Source organism: Trichinella spiralis (assembly GCF_000181795.1).
Source record: "Trichinella spiralis strain ISS 195 chromosome Unknown Scfld2, whole genome shotgun sequence".
NCBI lineage: Eukaryota > Metazoa > Nematoda > Enoplea > Trichinellida > Trichinellidae > Trichinella > Trichinella spiralis.
Genome location: NW_003526941.1, coordinates 3,393,214 through 3,414,937, shown reverse-complemented (window position 1 = coordinate 3,414,937; position 21,724 = coordinate 3,393,214). Strand labels below are relative to the sequence as shown.

Below are 21,724 nucleotides of genomic sequence, written 5' to 3'. Positions count from 1 at the left end.
TAATAAACTGCAAAATATTATAAATAATAACCTCTTCACGTACTTTCTTACACCAATTCATTTACAGTATACAAGAATACAACATTATCATCACTGTTAATCAATTGGACAAAACAAAAATATTTATTTTCAATTGTGAAATACTAAAATTAATAAATACCCCAACACAGACAATCACCCCGACAACGGCAAGCAACAAGTTGGATTTTGTTTTGCTTTATTTAAAATATTTAATTTTTCAAAATGTTGGCAAATCTAAATCAGTACAGTACATGTTCAGTGTATAGAAAATTCTGATCAGTCCCCCAAAGGAGCAGTTAATTGTAAAAATAATCAATGCAAAATAAACCGGATGCAAAACCTGAAAGCCTATTTAGACCGAAACAACTTTATTTGATACAACAATAATTTCTGCATACTTAAGAGTTTCTTTCAGTTGTTTTGTTTTAATTTTTAGCACCAAATTAATTCAATTACTTCAAATCAATAAAAAATGGATACAAAAATAATTTTCTACTTCTAACAATTTTTTGCTCAAGAAAACGCTCAATTCGCTTGCCGCAAAGACAGTTAGCTCGCCGCTCATCAATTTTCAAATGAAATCAATAACAACGAAAAGAGCAAAGAAAGGATATTTTAACTTTTAACACAATATTATTAACGTTTGATTTATTCAAACGCCAATAATTAAAAATTTTTTAAAAAGGCAAACATACCTCCACACATTATATTCATGGCGCGTTGGTTAGTCGACGGATCAAGCACATTTCGGCAGGAACTGAAAATACCTGTAGCGAATTCTTCTTTCATCAAATAATGAACCCCTGAAACGGAAATTCCACGAGTTTCATTGACAGTATCCGTAACTTCCATAAACAGAGATTGTTGGGGACTACACGTAGACTGGCACCACATTTGAAGAAAATTCCTTGAACAAGAAGGACAGCGACTGAAATATGGCAACACTGTCGAAACACTCTTGTCCAATATTTCCACTTGTTCTGCATCGCAACACAAGACGGGAATTTCATCATCTATCATCAACGCTGAATTAAACAGATATCATTTCGGATCGAAATAAAATTACCCCCAACGAGATCCGGACACAAGCTGATAACCGTGTTGATGGCTTTTTTATCCAAAAGTGGTTGCGGTGCGCCATTGTAAAGGCAATTTTTTTTGAATTCCGCATCTTTGTCACTACAAACTTTATACCAAACACAGTGACCATCATTTTCGGCTTCGGCTGATTGGAATCTAACGACCAGAAGAGCCGTTAAAAACAAGCCGCATCGGCAGAATAACATCTTCATCAAAAAGTTCATGCAAAATCAAACAAAAACTGTCTTATTCAGTCAGAGAGATGTGAAAGCATCCACAAACGTTTGAAGATTCTTCAAATAGGCAACTGAATTATCGCTAGCGCATAAGCTGAAATAGATAAAAATCCCCAATCACAGCTCGCGCCATTTTAAAATCAACAACAGTAAAATGTCAAACAGCTTGTGGGAGTTGGTACAGAGTGAACTAGTCTCGTTTATTATGAATCACCCTTTTACAGACAAACAAATTTCAACACTGAGAAGGCACGATTGGAAGTTTTCACACAAAATGACGTGTCAAAACGAATTCCAAAAATGAGCCAAGCTATATTTGGCCAGTGCACGTCGGACAAGGACAGATTGACCTTGTCGTGGTACGGTATAATTTTGATGTGCAAGTACGACAACAAGTTATCAATTAAATTTCATATGTTCATCAAATCCACCAATCAGAATTTCATCAGCTGAAAAATTTTTCACAGACTTTAATCTTTAATCTTTCTCAAATGCATACTTAAATTTTAATCAAGCTGCTACAGATTGATAAAATGCAACATTTGGTACGTTGGTTTCCATGGCACAAGCTGCCAAACATAATTATTAAGTATCATAAGTAAAACAAGTGTCAATTAAAATAATTTTAGAAAATTGATTTGCATCGTTCTGATTCAAAATTATAAAACACAACAATTATAAAAACATATAAACAGCGGTTAAACTCTCGTGAAGAAAACTGTTCCACCAACTTGATAAAAGTACAAAATAACATTCAATACGTGTTATGGGAGTTTATTTTTCAATAAATTTATAAAAGATTATTATTATTCTCAAAATAATTGCTCATGCAATTAAATAAAATTTTTTTCTGTTTTCAGGAGGTTCGGGTGTGGGAGGGTTGGCAATTAAAGAAAAAAAGATGAAATCTTGAAAGATTGAATTATCTGATTGAAGAATATTTGGTCGACATTCTCTCCAATAAAATATTATTTACCAAATAAACAAACGGTCTGCTTATTCATTATAGTGAGTAAATGCTAGCATAATAAACAGACACACTTTTTTCTTAACAAGTAAAAATTTCGACAATTGAACAAGAAAATTTCAAATTAACTAAAAAATAATATTGATTAAAATTTAATAATTTTCTTCAAAAAGAAGAAAAATTTTTTTATCATACAATATTACGAACAGTATATGTAAATTATTGTTTACAATGTTATTCATAGTTCCGATTATCAGTCGAACTGACTAGGCAAGCCAAACTGAAAAACAAATTGAAAAAATTTTTTCATACATAAAGTAAGCAGATTACAATCAGTATATGCATTTGCTATGAGGAATTTGGCTGATTAAATTTTTCTTCTGGCAATAATAATTTAAATTAATAATAAAAATAAATTTTAATTTACGCATATACGTAATATTAATTTAAAAGTAGGAGTTTTATTGATGTGCTACATTTCATGTGCATTTGCATTAAAATCAGTTTGAAATTGAAAAATGCTTCAAAAAATAAAATAATATAAATAAAGAAAAGTTTGTACGTAATAATCTTTTTTCAATTTACATTCAACTCAAATGCATTGCATCAAATTGCACTAATGTATAAATATTTTAATAATTGGAATTTGTATTGATAAAATTGAACACTACAGACATGATAGTTTTTAAAAATTCTCAACCATGACTTTAAACTTAATCCAGTTAGTTAGTACTTTAAATTAAATTAAAAAACTTTTTAAAATAATTTTCAAATGAATAATCACAAAAGCTTTCTGATTAACAAAAAAACTTTTTATTAACAGAACAAAGTCTGATATTGTGACGTACTTTGAAAATAGTATGAAACAACGAGTATTGAAAGAAGAAAGAATATGAAAATCTTGCGCATTCTTCAAACAAATGGCAATAAGGAAATTTAAAATTATTATTTGAATAATTAAATTAATCTTCATGTTGAACAATTTAAATATTTCTGTGAAAAAAATAACAACTGAAACATTAATACCTTTATGAATGAATGAATGAACGAATAGATGATGTATAATAGATCGATTATATCCGTCTTCAACGACAAAGTCATCAGACAAAGTATTTGGAAAACAGATGATTAAGACCACCGAGCAGCTGTGCATTTAGCCGAATGGAATTTGAAGAGTGACGTTCGCTGATTTCATTATTACTTCAAAGTAAGCATAAATCAAGAAATTCAATTGAGCCACATTGGCCAATTCAGAAATTAAATTTAGTAATTTAAAATCCCAACTACTATTTTTTTTGCTTTACCTCTTCTATGTTAATTTCTTTCCGCTTATATCATGCTTTCTTTGCACGTACGTGCGCAGAACATGATGCAAAACACTGATTGATCGCAAAATCAATTGAACCTTTCAACATAATATGAAATGCATGCAAATGTGGGGCGTTTTCATTTTCAAATAATCTTTTCAATTTTCAGCTAATACTCGCTAAATCTATTCAAAAAAAATTTCAACCATTTCATACAGCTTAGCATTTTTCAGCTTTATATTGCTTTAAAGTGCTTTGCTGTTGGATATTTTTGTATGTTTGTTTGTTCATTATGGAGGGGACATTGATGATAAAGCAGACTTGATAATGATCAAGTGAACATCACAAACTGCGAAATAACAAATAATTGAAGTAAAAAATCAGTGTAGAGTAAAAATTATCAAGAAAAGAAAAAAAATAAAAGCAGTGAGAATTTGAAAAATTGAAATGCTTTAAAAGATTGTACACGTCCATGATGATCAATGACGTTAATATAACTGAACAAACAGTAAATGTCTGGTATATTTGTATTGAATTGCTTGCTTTAGTGTATTACAACAAGTGAAAGCGGTTTCAAATTAATCTGCTCTATCATGTAAAGCATACTGATCACTGATGTGCTTTCGCTGAAATCTGAACATCTGCATATATTTTTCATTAGGTAAGAAAATGTTTTTTCCTCTTTTCCCTATTTTAGCTAAAACTTTAATGAAAAGAATATTTAAAATAATTCGTTTTTTAAATGCATAAACTTTGAAATAATTACTCTCCAAATGCACACACAGAAAGTTGCAACTCAATGCGTGAATCCTTTTGAAATTGCATTCAAAAAGTTCAATTTCATACTGTATGATATTGGAAGAAATTGAAATTATTTTCTAAACAATTCCATCATCAGTTCTTTTTCTTTTTTGCTTCTATCATTGTTTAAACATTATTTCAAGTTTAAATTGTGCAAATTATTGTTTATCAAATATTATTTTTTTAATATGCAGATAAGTTGAAAAAATAGTGAACTTGAACATCACGTAAGTTTAAAAAAACCAAGTCAAAAAATAGAAAAAAACATATACATTGGTATATTAATTAGCATTTGGTCAACAGTATTTCAAGTTGTTTTTTTATTTGAAAAAAAACAAAAAATTCAAATTTTGTATTTTTTAAGGGTATCGTAATAATATTTGTATTTATGATATTTAGGTACAAATACAAGTTGAATGGTAGTTTTAAATATAATTTTTAGTATACATTTCGCGTTTACATTAGTGTGTGTGCAGAACAAAATCAGATTTGCATTTATATTTGATCAAAAAGTTCTGAATAATTATATCTGATGAATTTTGAAATAAGAAACTTAAAAGAAGAAGAAGAAGAGGAGAAGGAAAAATTTCACATCCTTATTATTATTGTTATTATGAGCATGTAATTATAATAGATGAAGTTTGAAAGGTGGTTGGTGAATTTTTCAGGGTCGAGCAGACAGATATCCAGATAGATCGTTAGTCAGTTAGTTAGTTAGTTAGTTAGTGGTGGTGATATTAGTAATAATGTTAGTGAACGTGTTCAAGCTCGATCGTTGATTGGTGACGTTGCTTTTTCTACTTCTGCTGCTTATACAACCTGTTCAAGACGACTGACCGGATTGTTGTTGGCAAACTTGTCGTTGTCGTCAAGTGAGCTAGACGCGAATTCTGAAAATTTAAAAATTTTCTCTTCCAACAACAAACAACAGGTGAGCAACGGCAAACAAAATTGCAACTCAACATATTTTCCCATATTCTTTAAAAAATTTTTCCACCTTTCACCACTGCATACTGCATTTGATTTTATCATCGATTGTATACTTATATTAATAATAATTATTTTGTAAATTGATTTGAAAAAAAAGCCGATGAACCAATGATGAATGAAGTGAAACTACAACCAGATAGTACTGGAGTGGAGATTGACCGTTACGTTGGCGGCTACATTGTCTGCGAATATCGCGAATCAGGAGTGAATGCTAAAGATGAGTTGTACGTTTTTCGGTATGTATATGAAATAAATGAAAAAAAAATTAATAATAATAATTATAATCAAGTTGTTGGTTTCTGTTTTTGGTTTTGTTTTTAAACTAATTAAGATGTCGACTGTCAAAATATTCTGTCCACCGCTTTTCACTAATGCACTAAGATGTAATCGGTCATCAGAACGAGGTCGGCGCCGCTGTTGGAAACTATTTACTGACAATACAATAATCAAGTGCACTTCTGCTTCTTCTTGTTCTTGTTCTTCACACAGAATGGCGTCAAAGGAATTTTCAAATACACACCTTCGGTCATTGCCAGTATATTTTTCTACACTTTCATAATTCTCATTAATATTCCAACATAACAACTCCTGATTATCTCTCATCTTATTATAATTATTTTTTTAATATGTTCAATAATCATTTCAAATGAGTAAAAATCTCACTCTTCGCATTGTGGAAATAGAAATAAAAAAAGAACAATGGTGGGAAAATGGAAATAGCATATTCGATTTTTGAACAGGTTTGAAAAAAGAACAAAGGAAATGAGGAAACTTTTTTCAAATAACTTTTAAATGAGCTAGTTTTAACAATTAAAAAAATTCTTTTTCTACAACAAAAAAAATCCATTTTCTACTGATGACTCACATGCAAATTTATTTTGATGAAAAATTTAATTTGTATTAATCAATGAAAAATTGGGCTAGTGTTCATAATGATCACTTGAACGTTAGTAGTGTATTTACGATAAAAAAGCAATATTCAATTTTACACAATTAATTAATTCAAGAGAATTTGCATTTTTTTGTCACACTTTTACTGTAATTGCAAATGTCAACAATATTACTCACGTGTGACACGTCACAAGTGTGAACTTGAATTTTGCAGGTATTGTTTTAAATTATTGATTTAAAGAAGCGAAAATTTTGCACTTTATGCAATATTAACTGTTCAAAGTTTCTTTAGCATGTTGAGCATCAATTCTCTACTAGTGCATAATTGAACAAGACAAAATGGCGTTTTGAAAATCTAAAGTCATATTTTAGAAAAGGCGGGAATATAGTAAAAAGCAAAAATCTTTTTGAAAAGTTTCCCCCAACACTTTCAACATTAATGCTTGATTGCAATGATAATTTAATGATTCTATTTAAATTCACTTTCTTCTATTTCCATTTTCACTTTATTATAAATTTTTACAAAAATGATCAATTTTATCTATGATTCTTAAGTAAATGAATAATAAACAATACAGTAAGAAATACAAATCTTGACAGATATGTTATACATATACATATACATATATAAATATACGTTGAACGTAGGATTTGAGTATGCAAATTTTCAAGTGGATTTTATAACAGTTTTGAAAGACTGACAATCGTGTTGAAAGTGGAAAATTGACCAGAGCATGAGAGTAGTAGTGCACATTTTCATTTTCAGTATTGTCATTTTGAATTGTTGAATTGAATTTGGCAATGATGCATTGCTTGATGTCAGCGATTTGGAATGAAGTTGTCAAATTTGTGATCGTTGAATTTCTTGTTCAAAAATTGCGGTTCTGGCCTGGCCGACAGTTTGAAAATTTGTACACTTTTGACCAAATTTTTGAATAGCACTTGAAATTTATTTCCAAACCGATCAAACGTTGACCTATCTTTTTAACGTTTAATTTTTTTAAATTAAATTTAAAGATGCAGCTCTGAGAAAACCTGCTGTGGACGTGAATGTTGCATCCCGTCGGAAGCAGAAGTTCTGCCGCTTTGGTTTGTATACATATTATTGAATTCAATCAAAAAATCAAAATTTATCTCATTTGCAGGGCATTGATTTTGCTGTTGTTGTTGCTATTTTTCCTCATCTGTGCTCTACTAGGTGGCATTTATTATTTCTGTCAAAAGAATAAACGACTGACCAAATTGAAAAAACGTATGCTTTCACAAATGACAAAATGGATTCATTTTCTGATTTCACAAAAATGCACAATTAACATGATAATTCTCATTTAAATATTACTTTACAATAAGTGTCATTTTTTGGTTTATATAATTTTTTTTCTCTCATCTTCACTTTAATAATAATAATAATAATAATAATAATACACATCTGAATGTTAAATTTGTTCTCTGTCTATCAGTTATACTGATTTATTATTTATTCTGTTCAACGAATCTAGTTCTATCTATAACTGCACTCAGCTAAAGTAACTAAAAGTTCAAGAGAACAATGTTGAACAGCACAATATTCGAATAAACTATTCATTTTACAATAATTTAATGATATGATAACTTGTAGAATATAATGCAAATTTGAAAAGAAGAAGCGCAGGTGAAGTGGAAAAAAATGGTCACGTCGGTGAATGTGAAATTCTGATCAATCATGCGAAACCAGAGTTGGTATCTGTGACGGATTTTGAATCCAGCGTTGGCACGCATCGAGAGCCGAGCACTGAACCTTGTTCTTCAGAGCACACTCAAGTGATGCACATGACATCGGCAAGTACCAACAATGGGGATACAGTGGATTCTCGTCGTCATGGCTTACTTCTCGCCTCGGACAAAGAAGATCGAACCAGTGACCGCTTGTCACCGTTGACAAGCACACCAATTAAAGAAACCTACGAAAGGCCCCCTACCCCTATTGAAGTCACTTATCACGATGATTCGGATACTGGCCAAATGCAACGGCCTCAACTTCAACACATTAAAACCGAAGAACAAAAAGCACAGTTAATCTATTACAGACCATCTGTTGACAAAGTGGCCGCTTACAATGATGATTTCAGTCAAAATCATTAACTGTATTTGTTTTTTTTCCAAAAATGTATCGCTCAAACAGTTTGTGCGCCAGTCGGTTGCCATGATTAGTTATAGTTATATATATATATATATATATATATATATATATATATATATAATTGGTTAAAAATAAATATCATCTTTGAAATAAATCTATATATTTATTAAAATAAATCTACCTATATATTAATAAGTTACTTATGATGCACAGGTAACAATGTGATTACTGTATTCTTCAACTTTCCATTAGTTTATTTATCATAGAATGTAATCAAAATAAAAGTATATCATTTTAAATATTATATATTGCAATTTTGCACAAAAATCCCATCTATCTATCTAAATGATGATGATGATGATGTAAAATATTAAACATACAGAAAGTACTAAATTTGAAAAATGCAATTATTCGTGTAAAATATCAAGCCGCGTCCAATTAAGTATTTTAATACACTGTTAATGTTAAACATGTTCCTATAATGTTAACAAGGGAAGAAATTATTGAATTTTCAAAGAAATAAAAAGACCGCATTTAACATTTTGAACGGTAAATGGGATAAAACAGCCAACGCGTGCTGCACAAATTGAGAATTATGTTTACAAAAATACTCAAATTACTCGAAAAGCATACGACTAAATTGTACATAGTGTGGACGTGTTTATAGACAAGGTGACTATTAGCTGTCTGACTGTTGATGTGCAATTTCAGTTGCGCAATATCACATCAATGAACAAATCGCAACACGCAAGCAATAATTTGGACTATACGAACGCGAGTAGAATTTATTCAGCTGTTTGAAATAACATTCTAGGAGCATAATAATTCAATGACACAGAATTTGTCAAGCGGCATTAGAAATCTCTTGATCATATAATGTGTTGGATTTTTTACCATTTTTTACTTTCAGTTTTCTTTCAACTTTCTTACTATCGTCACAGTTATTCAAACGCTCAGGTAAATATGAACGAATTTTTCAAATTTATCATTGTTAATGTTTATTGTATTATATTTTGTTGATTTTAATAGAAAGATGATGCAAACGATTATCAACTGCTAAATATAGTAGTGAAGGAAAAGCTGCTTCATTGTAATGCATATGAAGAACGACAAAAGCAAGTTTCTCACAAAAACGTTGAGCCTGTAGCTGAAGCAGACAATGTACAATCTTTGATGGCATGCTTGTCGTTGTGTTGGGAAATGCGAACTGGTTTTGGCTGCTATTCAGTTAGTTATGATTTTAAAGAAAAAATATGCACTTTATTGGAATTTATTCCCAAAAGTTTACCATTATCATCCGACATGTACATTCGTCGTAAATACAGTGTATTTGCTATTCCAACAAATTGTACACTAGGTAATATACTTTGAATGAAAAAAACAGAATTATTACAAATCACTTCTTTCAGAAGGAAAACCGACACCTGTTGGCACTGTTGCACCTCCACTTTTACCACCAATTAAAAGTTATTCAAACTGCGGAAAAGCATTTTATTCACCATTCACAGAAGCAACAGTGAACCGAATTACCGGCGGTTTCGAAACTAGACCTTATTCAATGCCTTGGACAGTAAGTTTACAAGCTCATCAAACCCATCAATGTGGCGGAACGTTAATTCAATTTGATCCTGAAGTTTTCATGACAGATGTCATTTTAACAGCAGCACATTGCGTACTCGAACGGTAAGCGTGACAAAAAACAATTATTTCAATTGTACAAAACTTACAGTAGGAATTGATGCTCAGAATTGATTTTTTGTTCGCTATAATCGTCGCATTTCGACGTTGAATCAACTGAGAAGTGCACTGTTATTTATTTTCATTTTAAGCATTTGAATGTTGTAATTGAAATTGGTGAATTCGACAATGGGTTCCTATTGAGAATAATGCATTGCAATGAACAAACATTTATAAATTCCATGTTTGTACTAACGTAATTCAAGTATTTGCGGCGTTCACTAATAAGCGATAGTATTATTATTATTATTATTATTATTATTATTGTTGTTGTTGTTGTTGCTATTTAAATTTTATCATGTTTGCAAAATGTTCATTGTTGAAATTGATTATAAAATGACTGCCTGAGCATACTTTTAAAAAAATGTATTTTCAACGTTCGTTTTATACAAAGAGGTTGTTAATTATGTTCAGTTTAAAAAAATGTGTATATGCAATGTTGTGGTGGGTGTTTTTTGCCTTTTGCAAATAATATTTTTTGAAATTTGAAATCAATATAGAACTCTGCACACACGACAACCGGACGAATTGAACGTGGTCGTCAGTGCTCATCGTCTCAGTCATTATGAATATGGGAAACAAACTATCGGTGTGAAACGAATCATCGCCCACGAGCATTACAATTTTTCCAATCCGCACAGCGACATTGCTTTGGTGCAGCTGAAATCACCTGTCCACTTTTCAAGAAAAGCACAACCAATATGTCTGCCATCCAAAGATCTTGAAATCAAAATTGGCCAATTGTGCACCACCGTAGGTTGGGGCTTTTTGAAAGGTGCCAACATTTTTTTAGCTTCAACTCTTTTTGTTTAAAATTTAAAAATTCCCTTTTCTTTTTCAGAAGAAACATTTCACAATGATCACTTGATGCAAGTGCAGGTTCCAATATTGAACATCTCAAAATGTGCAACAGAAGATATATATGGTAAAAGGGTATTTGATGATAAAATGATTTGCGCCGGATATATGGAAGGCGGTCGTGACGCGTGTCAGGTAATCAATAAGTGATTGCATTCAATTGCACGTTGATTCAAGCATGACATGCTGTTCTTTTCTTTTTCTTGTTAAGGGAGACAGTGGAGGACCGTTGATATGCTTGTATGATGGCGTTTGGGTACAACAAGGAGTAGTCAGTTTTGGAGATGGCTGTGGTTTGAAAAACAAACCCGGCATTTATACGAAAATTACTACTTTCAGAGATTGGATCGACAATGCTTTAAAAGAGCTTGCCAAAACTAGGTCAACTTTGTGAAAGAATTGACTAAGAAAAAAAAAAGAACCCGAATTTGTATTGCATTGCTCATAGCAACCTTTTATGATAAATAAAAAACGTGCTAGTTTCAATGTTAACTATTTTCAGCAGTTGGAACTATAAAAATTCTTAAGAAAAAAAGCAGTTACTGGCAATAGTATAATTTATTTTCGTATAAATTCCAATAATGTGCTCGTTGTGATCGATTGGAAATTGGATTTGATGATGTAATGGACATTTTGCTGACGTGAATGCGGTGAAATAATTGCTCACGCTTGTTCAACTTTTGGTAAAAAGAACTTGAAATGTATTTCAGAAAAAATTGAACACAATGGAATTAATATATTTTTTTGCCACGCTATGAACAGCAAGCGTGAATGATAAATTTATGCGAAAAGAATGAACGACATTTACATTACAGTATGCTAGTTTGCTCGCATTCTTTTCCCAGTAGTTTTCAAATCACTAGCAGCGCGGTTGAAAAATTTTCCTAACATTCAATTTATTTTCTATTCATTATTCTGCACTTTCTATCAATACTGCGATTATTAATTGCTTGCTTTGAATTTTTCTTAGAAAAAAAACAACTCATTATTCATAATTCAAATGCATTTCGATGTGTTCAACTGAATATGCATCATTTTAAAACAAGACCGATTTTCATTCATTGCTAATTTACATATTTCAAAACAAACAATAGGCAGTAATAAAGTGACTTACTGTGTAGATGGATTCGTTGCAACTGTATGATTGTCGTCGTATTTTGAAGCAGCAAAATTGTAGCGCAATTTGTTCCAACAATTAATTAATTATCATCTACAGCTCAGCCGTAGCAAAACTAATCGACCACGCACATTGGAAGTGAACCATGCAGTGACAACAAAACACACTAATAACGAACACACCAACGATGACGATTAATTATTCCAATAATATTTGCATACTGTTAGCCAGCACCATGTTATGCAAATTTTTCATTTAAACAATTTCACTTTGCTGCAGCTGTGTTCGTAGTGAAACAATCATTAAATAAAACACCGTTCTATACAAATATTGAAGCTTTTCAAGTTTTATTTTCAATATTAGAATAAAAACAACATTTTAAATATTTGTTGTAAATATTTCAGATCAATGTGCGTTTCTGACGAAATTAGCATTGATAAAATTTTCAATTGCCATTTTCTGCATTCATAAAGTTGGATATTTCATTTCAGTAAGAGAATATGCAAAATTTTAAATTCAACGCCGTTTATTCAACGATTAAAAAAAACAAATTACGAAACTATCAATTTTATGAATTTATGAATGGTGAACGCACGATTGACGATTCGCTTTTCATTTTTCTTTATGACGAATTACATTGCTATACAATTTTGCTGTGCTCAACGCAACATTTGATTGCCATTTTTAGAATCACAAAATATTGATCAACGCTACAGTATTATTTATTCTCTTACTGACAAAGTAATTGTGAATAATAAATTACAGAAAATGTTGGGTTTCTTTTGGTACTTTTTAAAAATATTTCAATACAAACCAATCTGCATTGCTTTTACTGATCGCAGTGATTGAAGAATTAGAACATTGAAATTATTACTGTCGTGCACTTTTATTGTATTTGATGTATGGCAATTTCGAACTATTAACGATGATATGAACTTTTGAAATTTAGCTGCTCATTTTCAAATTGTAATAAACAATTCACAATTTTTAATGATCAATAATGATACACGTCCTGAATTCCAACTGCGCATAATAATTATTTTTTTCAAATCCATTCAGTTAATTGTGTTTTCTTTTGAATATAATTTTATAAAATAATTATCAACTATATTTTCAATCAAATTTGGTCATTGTTGAATAATTTCAAAAAAGCAAAATATATGCTGAACTTGGTCACTAACCGCACGTGACAATTGAATTGCAAGGAAATAAAAGACTGCAAATGAGGAACCAATAAAAATGGAATAAGAATGCTAGTTTGAACGCCTTGAATCTTCGATTTTCCATGTTTTCCTTTTTGGCTCAATATTCGCAATTTTACTAATAATCAATTTCAATTTTTTCAAGTGATCTTTTTCTACAAAATTTGAAGTAAACTGCTCAAATATGCAGATAAAACAACATTTTCCTATTATTTTGTTCATGAAAATTCTATATATATACATATAAATCTGCTATATACATATGTCAATTTATTCAAAATGCATAATAAATAGTACTGAAGTAAGTTTTGAAGATTTATCTTTTTTTAAAGTGCAAAAGAGATTCTTTTTTACTTTTCAAAAAAATTTGAAAAGATTGGCAATAAATTTATTGATTTATGCATTGAGACATTCGAATTTCGGTTGCTATTATTATTAATTATCATTGGTGAATTTGGTGATGAATGAAATGCACATTTTGCTAGCCTTTTTTTGCAAACTATTATAGCTTTTGCTCAACACAACAGAGGTAATTATTTTTGTGTACTGAACGTAAAACTTAGCAATCTGACAGTTTACCGTCATCAATTAACTATCTCTGCCCAAACATGTCACATAGATTAAGCTGGCCATTCAAATTGCTAGGCAAACTCTACTCGTAACTGATGCAAAAATTGAAAATGCTCTGCAATTAAAAAGCGCAACTGTGATTTAATAATTAATAATTGCCCATTTTTCAATTCTGCCCAGCTAGAGAATAATTTGCTCAATTTTCAATCACCAAACAATTGCTTATTTTCAAATTTCTTCTTTTATTATTATACTCAAAGCATTTTATTATTATTTTTTAATACATGAAGCTATATAAGCATTTACAATAAAATGTTATTTCAGTATTTTTTGCTGATAATTCTGACTTTGGTAAGATTTTTCACTTTTATAAAATCAAAATTACTTAACACTTTTTTTTCAAATTCATCTTGGTTGTAAATAAAATTATTAACAAATACTTCAGTAAAACTTATTTTGATTACATTAAACACGGATGAATGAATATTGGACATTGGGTCGTTAGCCATCTCTTTCATACAAAAAAGTCAGTTCAATATTTCGTCACTGATTGCAGAAATTATTATGAAAAAATTATTGCAATTTTATGCAAAATGCCACTTTTAAAGCAATGAGGAAAACTTCTGTGGAAAATATGAGGCTCAACTTGAAATCGATTGAAAAGATGCTCATAGATGTAGCAGTCTTTGCATTTTTATCGAGTTTTCTGTCTTTTAGTCTTTCCAAAGAACATGACTAGAAAGCAAAATTAACTGCCGGCTGCGGTCTTTGTCGCGGGTTGTTTACAATTTACCCAATGGATTTTATTTGATTTCAGAAAAGCTTAACCTGATTCTATTATATATACATCTATATATGCATATAAATATACGTATATATATATATATATATATATATATATATATATATATATATATATATATAATTTGGACTGCTTTATGTATATATATATATATATATGCTTGTAATGAAAATAACCGTCCTCTTTTCCAGCAGTAAATACAAGTAATTGTAAGTATTTCTTATCATTGTACTTTTACGTATATATTACACTACGCACTTTATTATACATTTTATCAATTGCAATGAATATTGAGAAATAGCTTAAATATGCGTAGATTAAATGAAATCACTATTCCCTCAGAAATTAGCCATGTTTTTCAAAACATTTTTCTTAATTTTTAAGTTTATATTTTAGCACTTGAAAAGCTTATTCAAATAAATAATATTATATCAGATAATATTCATTATTTATTTGTGTAAATGAAAAAATTAAATTAAAAAAAATAACTGTCAACAATTTTATTTGCTCAATTTATCATTTCATTAATTTCAATATCCTTCGAAGGTATTAAGTTTCACATACATCCAAGTAATAAAGATCTGCTATAGATAATTTTTTCTTCATATTAAAAATACTTCAATTTTCATTATTAAACTCAATTCATGCAATATTTTCTTATTTTTATGCTAAAATTAAATTACAATACAAAAATGTTAAAAGATTGGAAAGGATCAATGCTCCATGAGAGCACATCTGCACTTTCTGTTGCTTTTGATACACGCCAATAAGTTAAAAGCGCTTTAGTCACATTCTTGTGACTATTTTAAAATTCGGAAGTTTACTCCACTGCTTGTCTGTCGCGTGCTAATGAAGTCCAAATTTGTCATTTCTCTATGCTCGATCGATTAATGTGTTCAGTTAAATGTTGAAAGTTTTACGTTATTATCGTGCTAGTAGAATTTTGTTTCAACTTGCAAAAAAAAGAAATTTAAATTAAAAACGAACACTTACGCTTCTTAAACATGTCATTTCAATATTTTAAATGATGATTTATTGGTTACTTAAACAGTAGAACATGAATAATAAAAAATAACTTGAACATCAGTTACATTGGCGCCATTTTTGATAATCATGTGTTAGTAAAGGCAGTTATTTGGCATTTGATTAAATTACCCTTGTGACATGAAACTGACTTTGCTGACATATGATTTTGACATTAATTGAATAATTTTGGCAATTTACTTATCACATTTTAACATGTGGCTGATACTACAATGCTTGAGCTGTACGATTTGCGGCTGCAAATTAAATTAGATGAAAATCTGTGCTGCGGCATAATACAGTATACCTGCCTTTGACTTTGATTTTGTTAATGTGCTGCTAATGCTTTTTCAATTGATTTCAAATTAGTTAATTTTACTGATAGTAATCACCTTTTGCATTGGTTTTTTCTTTGAGTAAGGAAAAGGAAAGTGACTGCGAATTTTAAATTATTTTAAAAGACCTTCTATCGTTCTCAGCAATATAATCTCCATTTATTTGGTCTTCCAACCTGAAGTTTGTATTATGTACCTTTTATTTTTTTAATTTTATTTTAAATATAATCATTTTACCTTTCAAATGTGCATTTCGTTCACAAAATTGAGAATTCGTCTCCTCGTTTAGAATGTTTTTTCCAATTTCATACAAACCTTTCATACACGGTAAATAAAATTAACTAACTTTAAGTGGCGTTTCCATTTTACTTTAATTCTTAATTAGGAGTGTTTTTAATAATTCTGAACTTTAAAATTCTTTCATGTAAAGTCTTTCAAGTGAAATTTTTATTTTCATGCTAAAATAAAACCGAAGTTGTAAAATAGTTAATTCTATCCGCAAGTTCTATAAGGAAAAACAGTTCATCTTATTTGTTTTGTAATATAATCTACATGCATTGTATGAGCAACTGTTATGTAAGCCATTCGAAATAACGTAAATGAATCAAAAAAGAAATAGCAAAAATTGATTTTCAAGTTACCTTCTTCAAAGTGATTTCAATATTGAATAATGAATGAATATTTAAAAGAATGAATTAAAGCTGAAATAAAAGTTTAATTTCAATGGTTGAAAAATATTTCATTTATGTCAGACATTTCAAAGTAATATGGCTAATAAAAGTACTAATCTTATAAAAATAATCGGATTTTAGAAAATCATATTTCTATGATGTTGCAATATAACATCTGAAGATTATGAGCACTGATTTCTCAGATATAAAATTGCTTCCGTGGAATTAGAGTATTGATTTTTAGATTTCTTGTTTGTTTCACGTCACCATCATTAATTAGCATTTCTACATGATATTTGCTTTCAATTACTTATAGCAAAAAGAAACCTTTTCCTTTACGCATAACTAGCCATTCATGCACTTCTACATGAGAATGAAATTAATTTTTTTCAAAATACATTTCAAATGAGTATAAGAAATGCATTTTATTGACTATATCCAAGCTTATAGTTTTATGTTCGTAAAGAAAAAATGTTATTAATATTAAAAACAAAAATGTTATAAATTATGCATTTTAAAATTATTCAGTTATTATTAGATGTTATTATGTTGCCAAATGAGAATTTTTCATTTATCATTTCTCCCCATCTGTTGGTAATAAATTACATTAAAATGTTTTTTTTGATAGATTAGAATTAGCATGAAAACTGATAACTCACTCTTATGATATTATAAATCAATAATTAGCTAATTGTATTAATAGAATAGAGCATCCGTTTTAGTGAAATATATATATTAAAGGAAAACTAGCAGCCGTTTCGACATGTCGTTTAAAGCATAAGAAAAAAATAATTTGCTAAGAGCGACTTTTTTATTCAACAAAATAAGCGAAGCGTAAAAACGACCGACAGCTAACAAATAAACTATCCAGAAGGTGTTAGTTAGTGACAATTGCTTCAATTGATTTTTTCAACCATCGCTATTTAGCTAACAACATGAAATATTTTAAGAGGAAAGTTTTTCTTAATGCATAGTCAGTTTTCTGGGTAACTAACTTTTTCACTTTTAATTAAAACTACTTTACCATGTGCACGCATTATGTACATATTTGTATGCATATATGTATATATGTTTAGTGATAAATTATTGAAATGTTGCAATTTTCAGTTTTTAAATAAATAAGAACATTTTTACCTGCATTCAGCTTCACTTGGCAGCAGTGAAACTCGCTTGACATAAGAATTTAGACGAATCAGGCTTTTGCTTACAAGAAATGCACATATACTATGGGATAGCAATAATAATTTCTTGATCGACACATTATTTGTGCATGCATTGCTTTTGGTCAGTGCCGTTCATAACAAATTCGAGCTAGTGCTTCTAAGTAAACAAACCAATTTCTCCACGGGCATAAGAAAAGAATGGTGCTGTTGGCCGCCTTATTATCTTACCTTATCTTACCATATCAAGGATGAATCTTTATACTTTATTGAAAATGTTATTTCGCTGTTATTAAATTTTATCAAATCCACTTTTCATCAACTGTTGAACAATTTTGAAAATGGATAATACATTCAGTTATTGACAATTTTAGTTAATAAGAACTTTTTAAGCTAATATTGTTGCTTCTGTTTCATGATTTTATGAAAAGAAAAATAGTTATTTTAATCCAATTTTATAAATAATTTATTTTTAGGAACATTCTTGTTGATTGAATGAGGCAGAATGAGTACAAAATATGAGAAACAGAATGACTTTCGACAAAAATTACCATGGCTTGAAGAGTGGAGATTTTTAGCTAATAACCATACAACGTCGTTAATTGATGTTATTAATGTAAAACTGACAAAAAACGAAGAATCAGAGCTAAACGAACTGCCTGTAGAAAGCAAAAATGAATTTATAAACAATGGAAAAGTTGAACAAATAATCACATCTTCAACATTTCGTGCACCTTTTAATAATTATCCAACAGTACCTTCTCATCAAAATTCAATTGCAACAAATTTTGGTATTGCTGACCAATCGGCTGGTTTAATATCAATTTTTGGTCTTTCTGTTAGCAGCGAAAAACTTGCCTATATTAGCGTTATTATATTAATCACAGCCCTTTTGATAATAAGCAGTGTTTTAACAGTTGCGGTGATTGTCACTTCACCACAGCTAAAAGATATCATTGGCTATTATTTGATCTCATTATCAGTATCAGATTTATTGTGTGGAACTTTGATAACACCAGTTTCTATATATGCCGTTCTAGATGAAAATTGGCCAACTGCATACAGTGAAATTCTATGCAGAATTGAAGTTTACATTGAATTAGTGCTGCTTAGTGTTGTTCTTTATATATTTATGTGGATTAGCGTGGACCGGTATATTTTATTAACAAGACCAGGTCGATATGAAGCTGAACAAACATTGACACGTTGCAAATGTTGGGCAATGTTCACTTGGGTGACATCCCTGGTGCTTTGCTGTCCCGTTCTTTTCAATGAGCTTCAAGCTCAATACGACCGTTATGCATTTTTGTGCGTTCTCGATTGTACGAAAATGATGCCTTATGCAATAACGATGGCTTTGTTAGTAATAATACCAAGTTTAATATGTATAAGCTACTCATATTTTTCAATTTTTATTACACTACGCAATCCTGATGAACTGGAGGATACATATAAAGGACAGCTGCAAGCTGATAGATCATTTGTTATAACATTTTTCATCATTTTAACATTTGTAATTAGTTGGATGCCATTGATAATTGTTCGTTTGACGGAACTAATTTTTCGCGTAATAATTCAAGTTCCGAGTTTGCATTTTACTCTTGTATGGCTTGGCATTGGAAGTGGATTTTGGAAGTTTGTCATTTATTGGATGATGAGTGCCAAATTTCGAAATGCATTGAAATCACTTTTTCTTTTAACCTGGTGCGATACTGAACAAGAATTACCATGAAAAAAATATCATACAAAATAATTTGTTGGTGGGCCTTTAGAAATAAAAACACGCATTTATTCTACCACTGTAATATGTAATTCCTTTTGTCGCTTTAGCTGCTAAACATGCATTGTGGAAAATGAATACTTTATATTACAATTATATTAAAAATAAAACATTTTGAAAACTGTGCGCAATGCTGGAACATTCATATTGACCACAGCAATTTTATTACACCAGTAGATTTGCTAACTACCAAGATCACAACATTGAGATCACAAGATTGCTTACCTGTAATTTTTGATTTGCCCATGTAACCAGATTAAGTTTGCATAGTTGGAGACGTATACTGCCAGTTGTCATTGCGCAAGGTAAGAACTGAAAGCGAGTCTGCATATGCCAAGTTTAACAAACTTGTTACTTCTACCGGGCGTCAGAAACTACACAGCACAAATTAAATGAGAGCACATATCGTAATAAGTGAGCAAGCAAGAAAGGAATTAACAAAACATTGATTCGCCAAATAATTTGAATGTAATTTGCATATTCGGAATAATATAACAATTTGCAAATTTCACTTCTCCATCAGTATTAATGTTGTATCAGATTTAGTATGAAATTGCGAGCATTTGACAAATTTCATAAACGAATGTCTGATGCTTTTTTCTGATTCCTCAGGAAAGGAAAAATAACTTCTGAAGAACGATATTCAGTTACAGCTTATCAGATAAACTTGTTACAGAAATTGTAATTGAATTAACGCTTTGCAGAAGCTGTACAAGAATTTACAAGCCATTCGACATGGAAAAATATCCGGTCACTGACGTCACGTCACATTATCACTCGTGACGTGCCAGCTAATGCTATTCAACAGTTGCTGGATTACATCTGACAGTCAGTTCTGAATTAAACATTGAACTGTATAATATATAATAAGGAATTTCTAGTTACAGTACAAGAAGACGCAGTAATAAACAAATTGTACTCATTGCTTATTTGCAATTTTTTGTTTCTGACGTTTGCTAATTCTTCACAGTATTTCACCTTCTTCTAAGAAAGGCGGACAATTACATTTTGCAACATGTGATGCATTTCTTCGGAGAAGATATTTTTTATTACGCATGTGGTTATTTTCGGCATTAATTGTTTTAGGGATTTTGGCGAACAGACTTTTTTCAAAAATTTCGCTTTTTTGTCATATATTACCAAACACTGATAAATTAGAGGGTTCTGCAGAATCACATTGCAAACTAACCCGTACCTGTTGAATAAATGGCCTCTAAAGTTGGTATGTGCCAATCACGATACAAAGGAAAGCAGCAGATCTGAGACTCACTCGAAACGGATCCAGGATAACTGAAATTTTGGACAGGAAACGAAATCATCATTATAATGAGGTATACGGTGAAATTTCTTGATCTAGCGCAATATTTCTTTGTTTTGGGAAAGTCGATTTTTCTTCATTTTCCGTCCATTTGGAATAAATTTTGAAAAGTTGTTTCGGGGCAACTTGAAGTGTGCACAAAATCTTTTATTTATTATTTTCCTATGAGTGTATCTCATTTATTCTACCATTTGATTGCAATTTTTCCAGCTGTGACTGTCAGTACTTATTAATACCTGAGTGCCTATCGTATGATTTGGAATATGTTTGACGAAATGAAAAAACGATCATTTTATTGAATTTTATGCTGTTCACGATCTTAATTATTCATTGAGCGTCTCAACGATACCAACAATGTGGCTGTTTGATTCAGTTTTCGGTTAGTTCACCATAATTAAATGACGCGTATGCAAATAAGCTTGAAATATTGCATTTTGTCAAAGTTATCAATATCAATGGTTGAAAATAAAACAAATTAACAATTTAAGAAAAGTATGCGCACTCGCTTCACATTTGTTCTAGTGTTTTTGACATAACTACTCATAAGCGCAGCAAAGCGATAGTCCTGCCTCTAGGGAATTACATGTATTATTAAAATCTTTCTTTCATTTTCAGAACCAGTATTGTACCATTATTAATTGAAAATACTCTCATGTTACCGCATTGATTATTTATAACATACTCGGCCAAATTGCTTGATAGAGCGGTGTCCTTTTATATAAGGAAATAATGCATACTA

General features: G+C 30.3%; 3 protein-coding genes across 3 annotated transcripts; 2 read left to right on the top strand and 1 right to left on the bottom strand.

Moving 5' to 3' along the window:
• Positions 1-731: 731 nt before the first annotated feature.
• On the bottom strand, positions 732-1,325 carry Tsp_03238 (niemann-Pick C1 protein). The gene is given in 3 exon segments (XM_003379533.1): positions 732-778; positions 789-1,046; positions 1,088-1,325. 3 exon segments carry the CDS (start codon positions 1,323-1,325, stop codon positions 732-734), a joined length of 543 nt encoding a protein of 180 aa, XP_003379581.1.
• A 4,188-nt stretch (positions 1,326-5,513) lies between these two features.
• On the top strand, positions 5,514-11,388 carry Tsp_03237 (serine protease hepsin). Its single transcript, XM_003379532.1, has 9 exons — positions 5,514-5,638; positions 7,439-7,545; positions 7,912-8,400; positions 9,323-9,369; positions 9,442-9,769; positions 9,822-10,095; positions 10,650-10,906; positions 10,991-11,142; positions 11,347-11,388. Exons 1-9 carry the CDS (start codon positions 5,514-5,516, stop codon positions 11,386-11,388), a joined length of 1,821 nt encoding a protein of 606 aa, XP_003379580.1.
• A 7,004-nt stretch (positions 11,389-18,392) lies between these two features.
• On the top strand, positions 18,393-19,619 carry Tsp_03236 (7 transmembrane receptor). Its single transcript, XM_003379531.1, has one exon. The coding sequence runs from the start codon at positions 18,393-18,395 to the stop codon at positions 19,617-19,619; it is 1,227 nt and encodes a 408-aa protein (XP_003379579.1).
• The last annotated feature ends 2,105 nt before the right edge of the window (positions 19,620-21,724 follow it).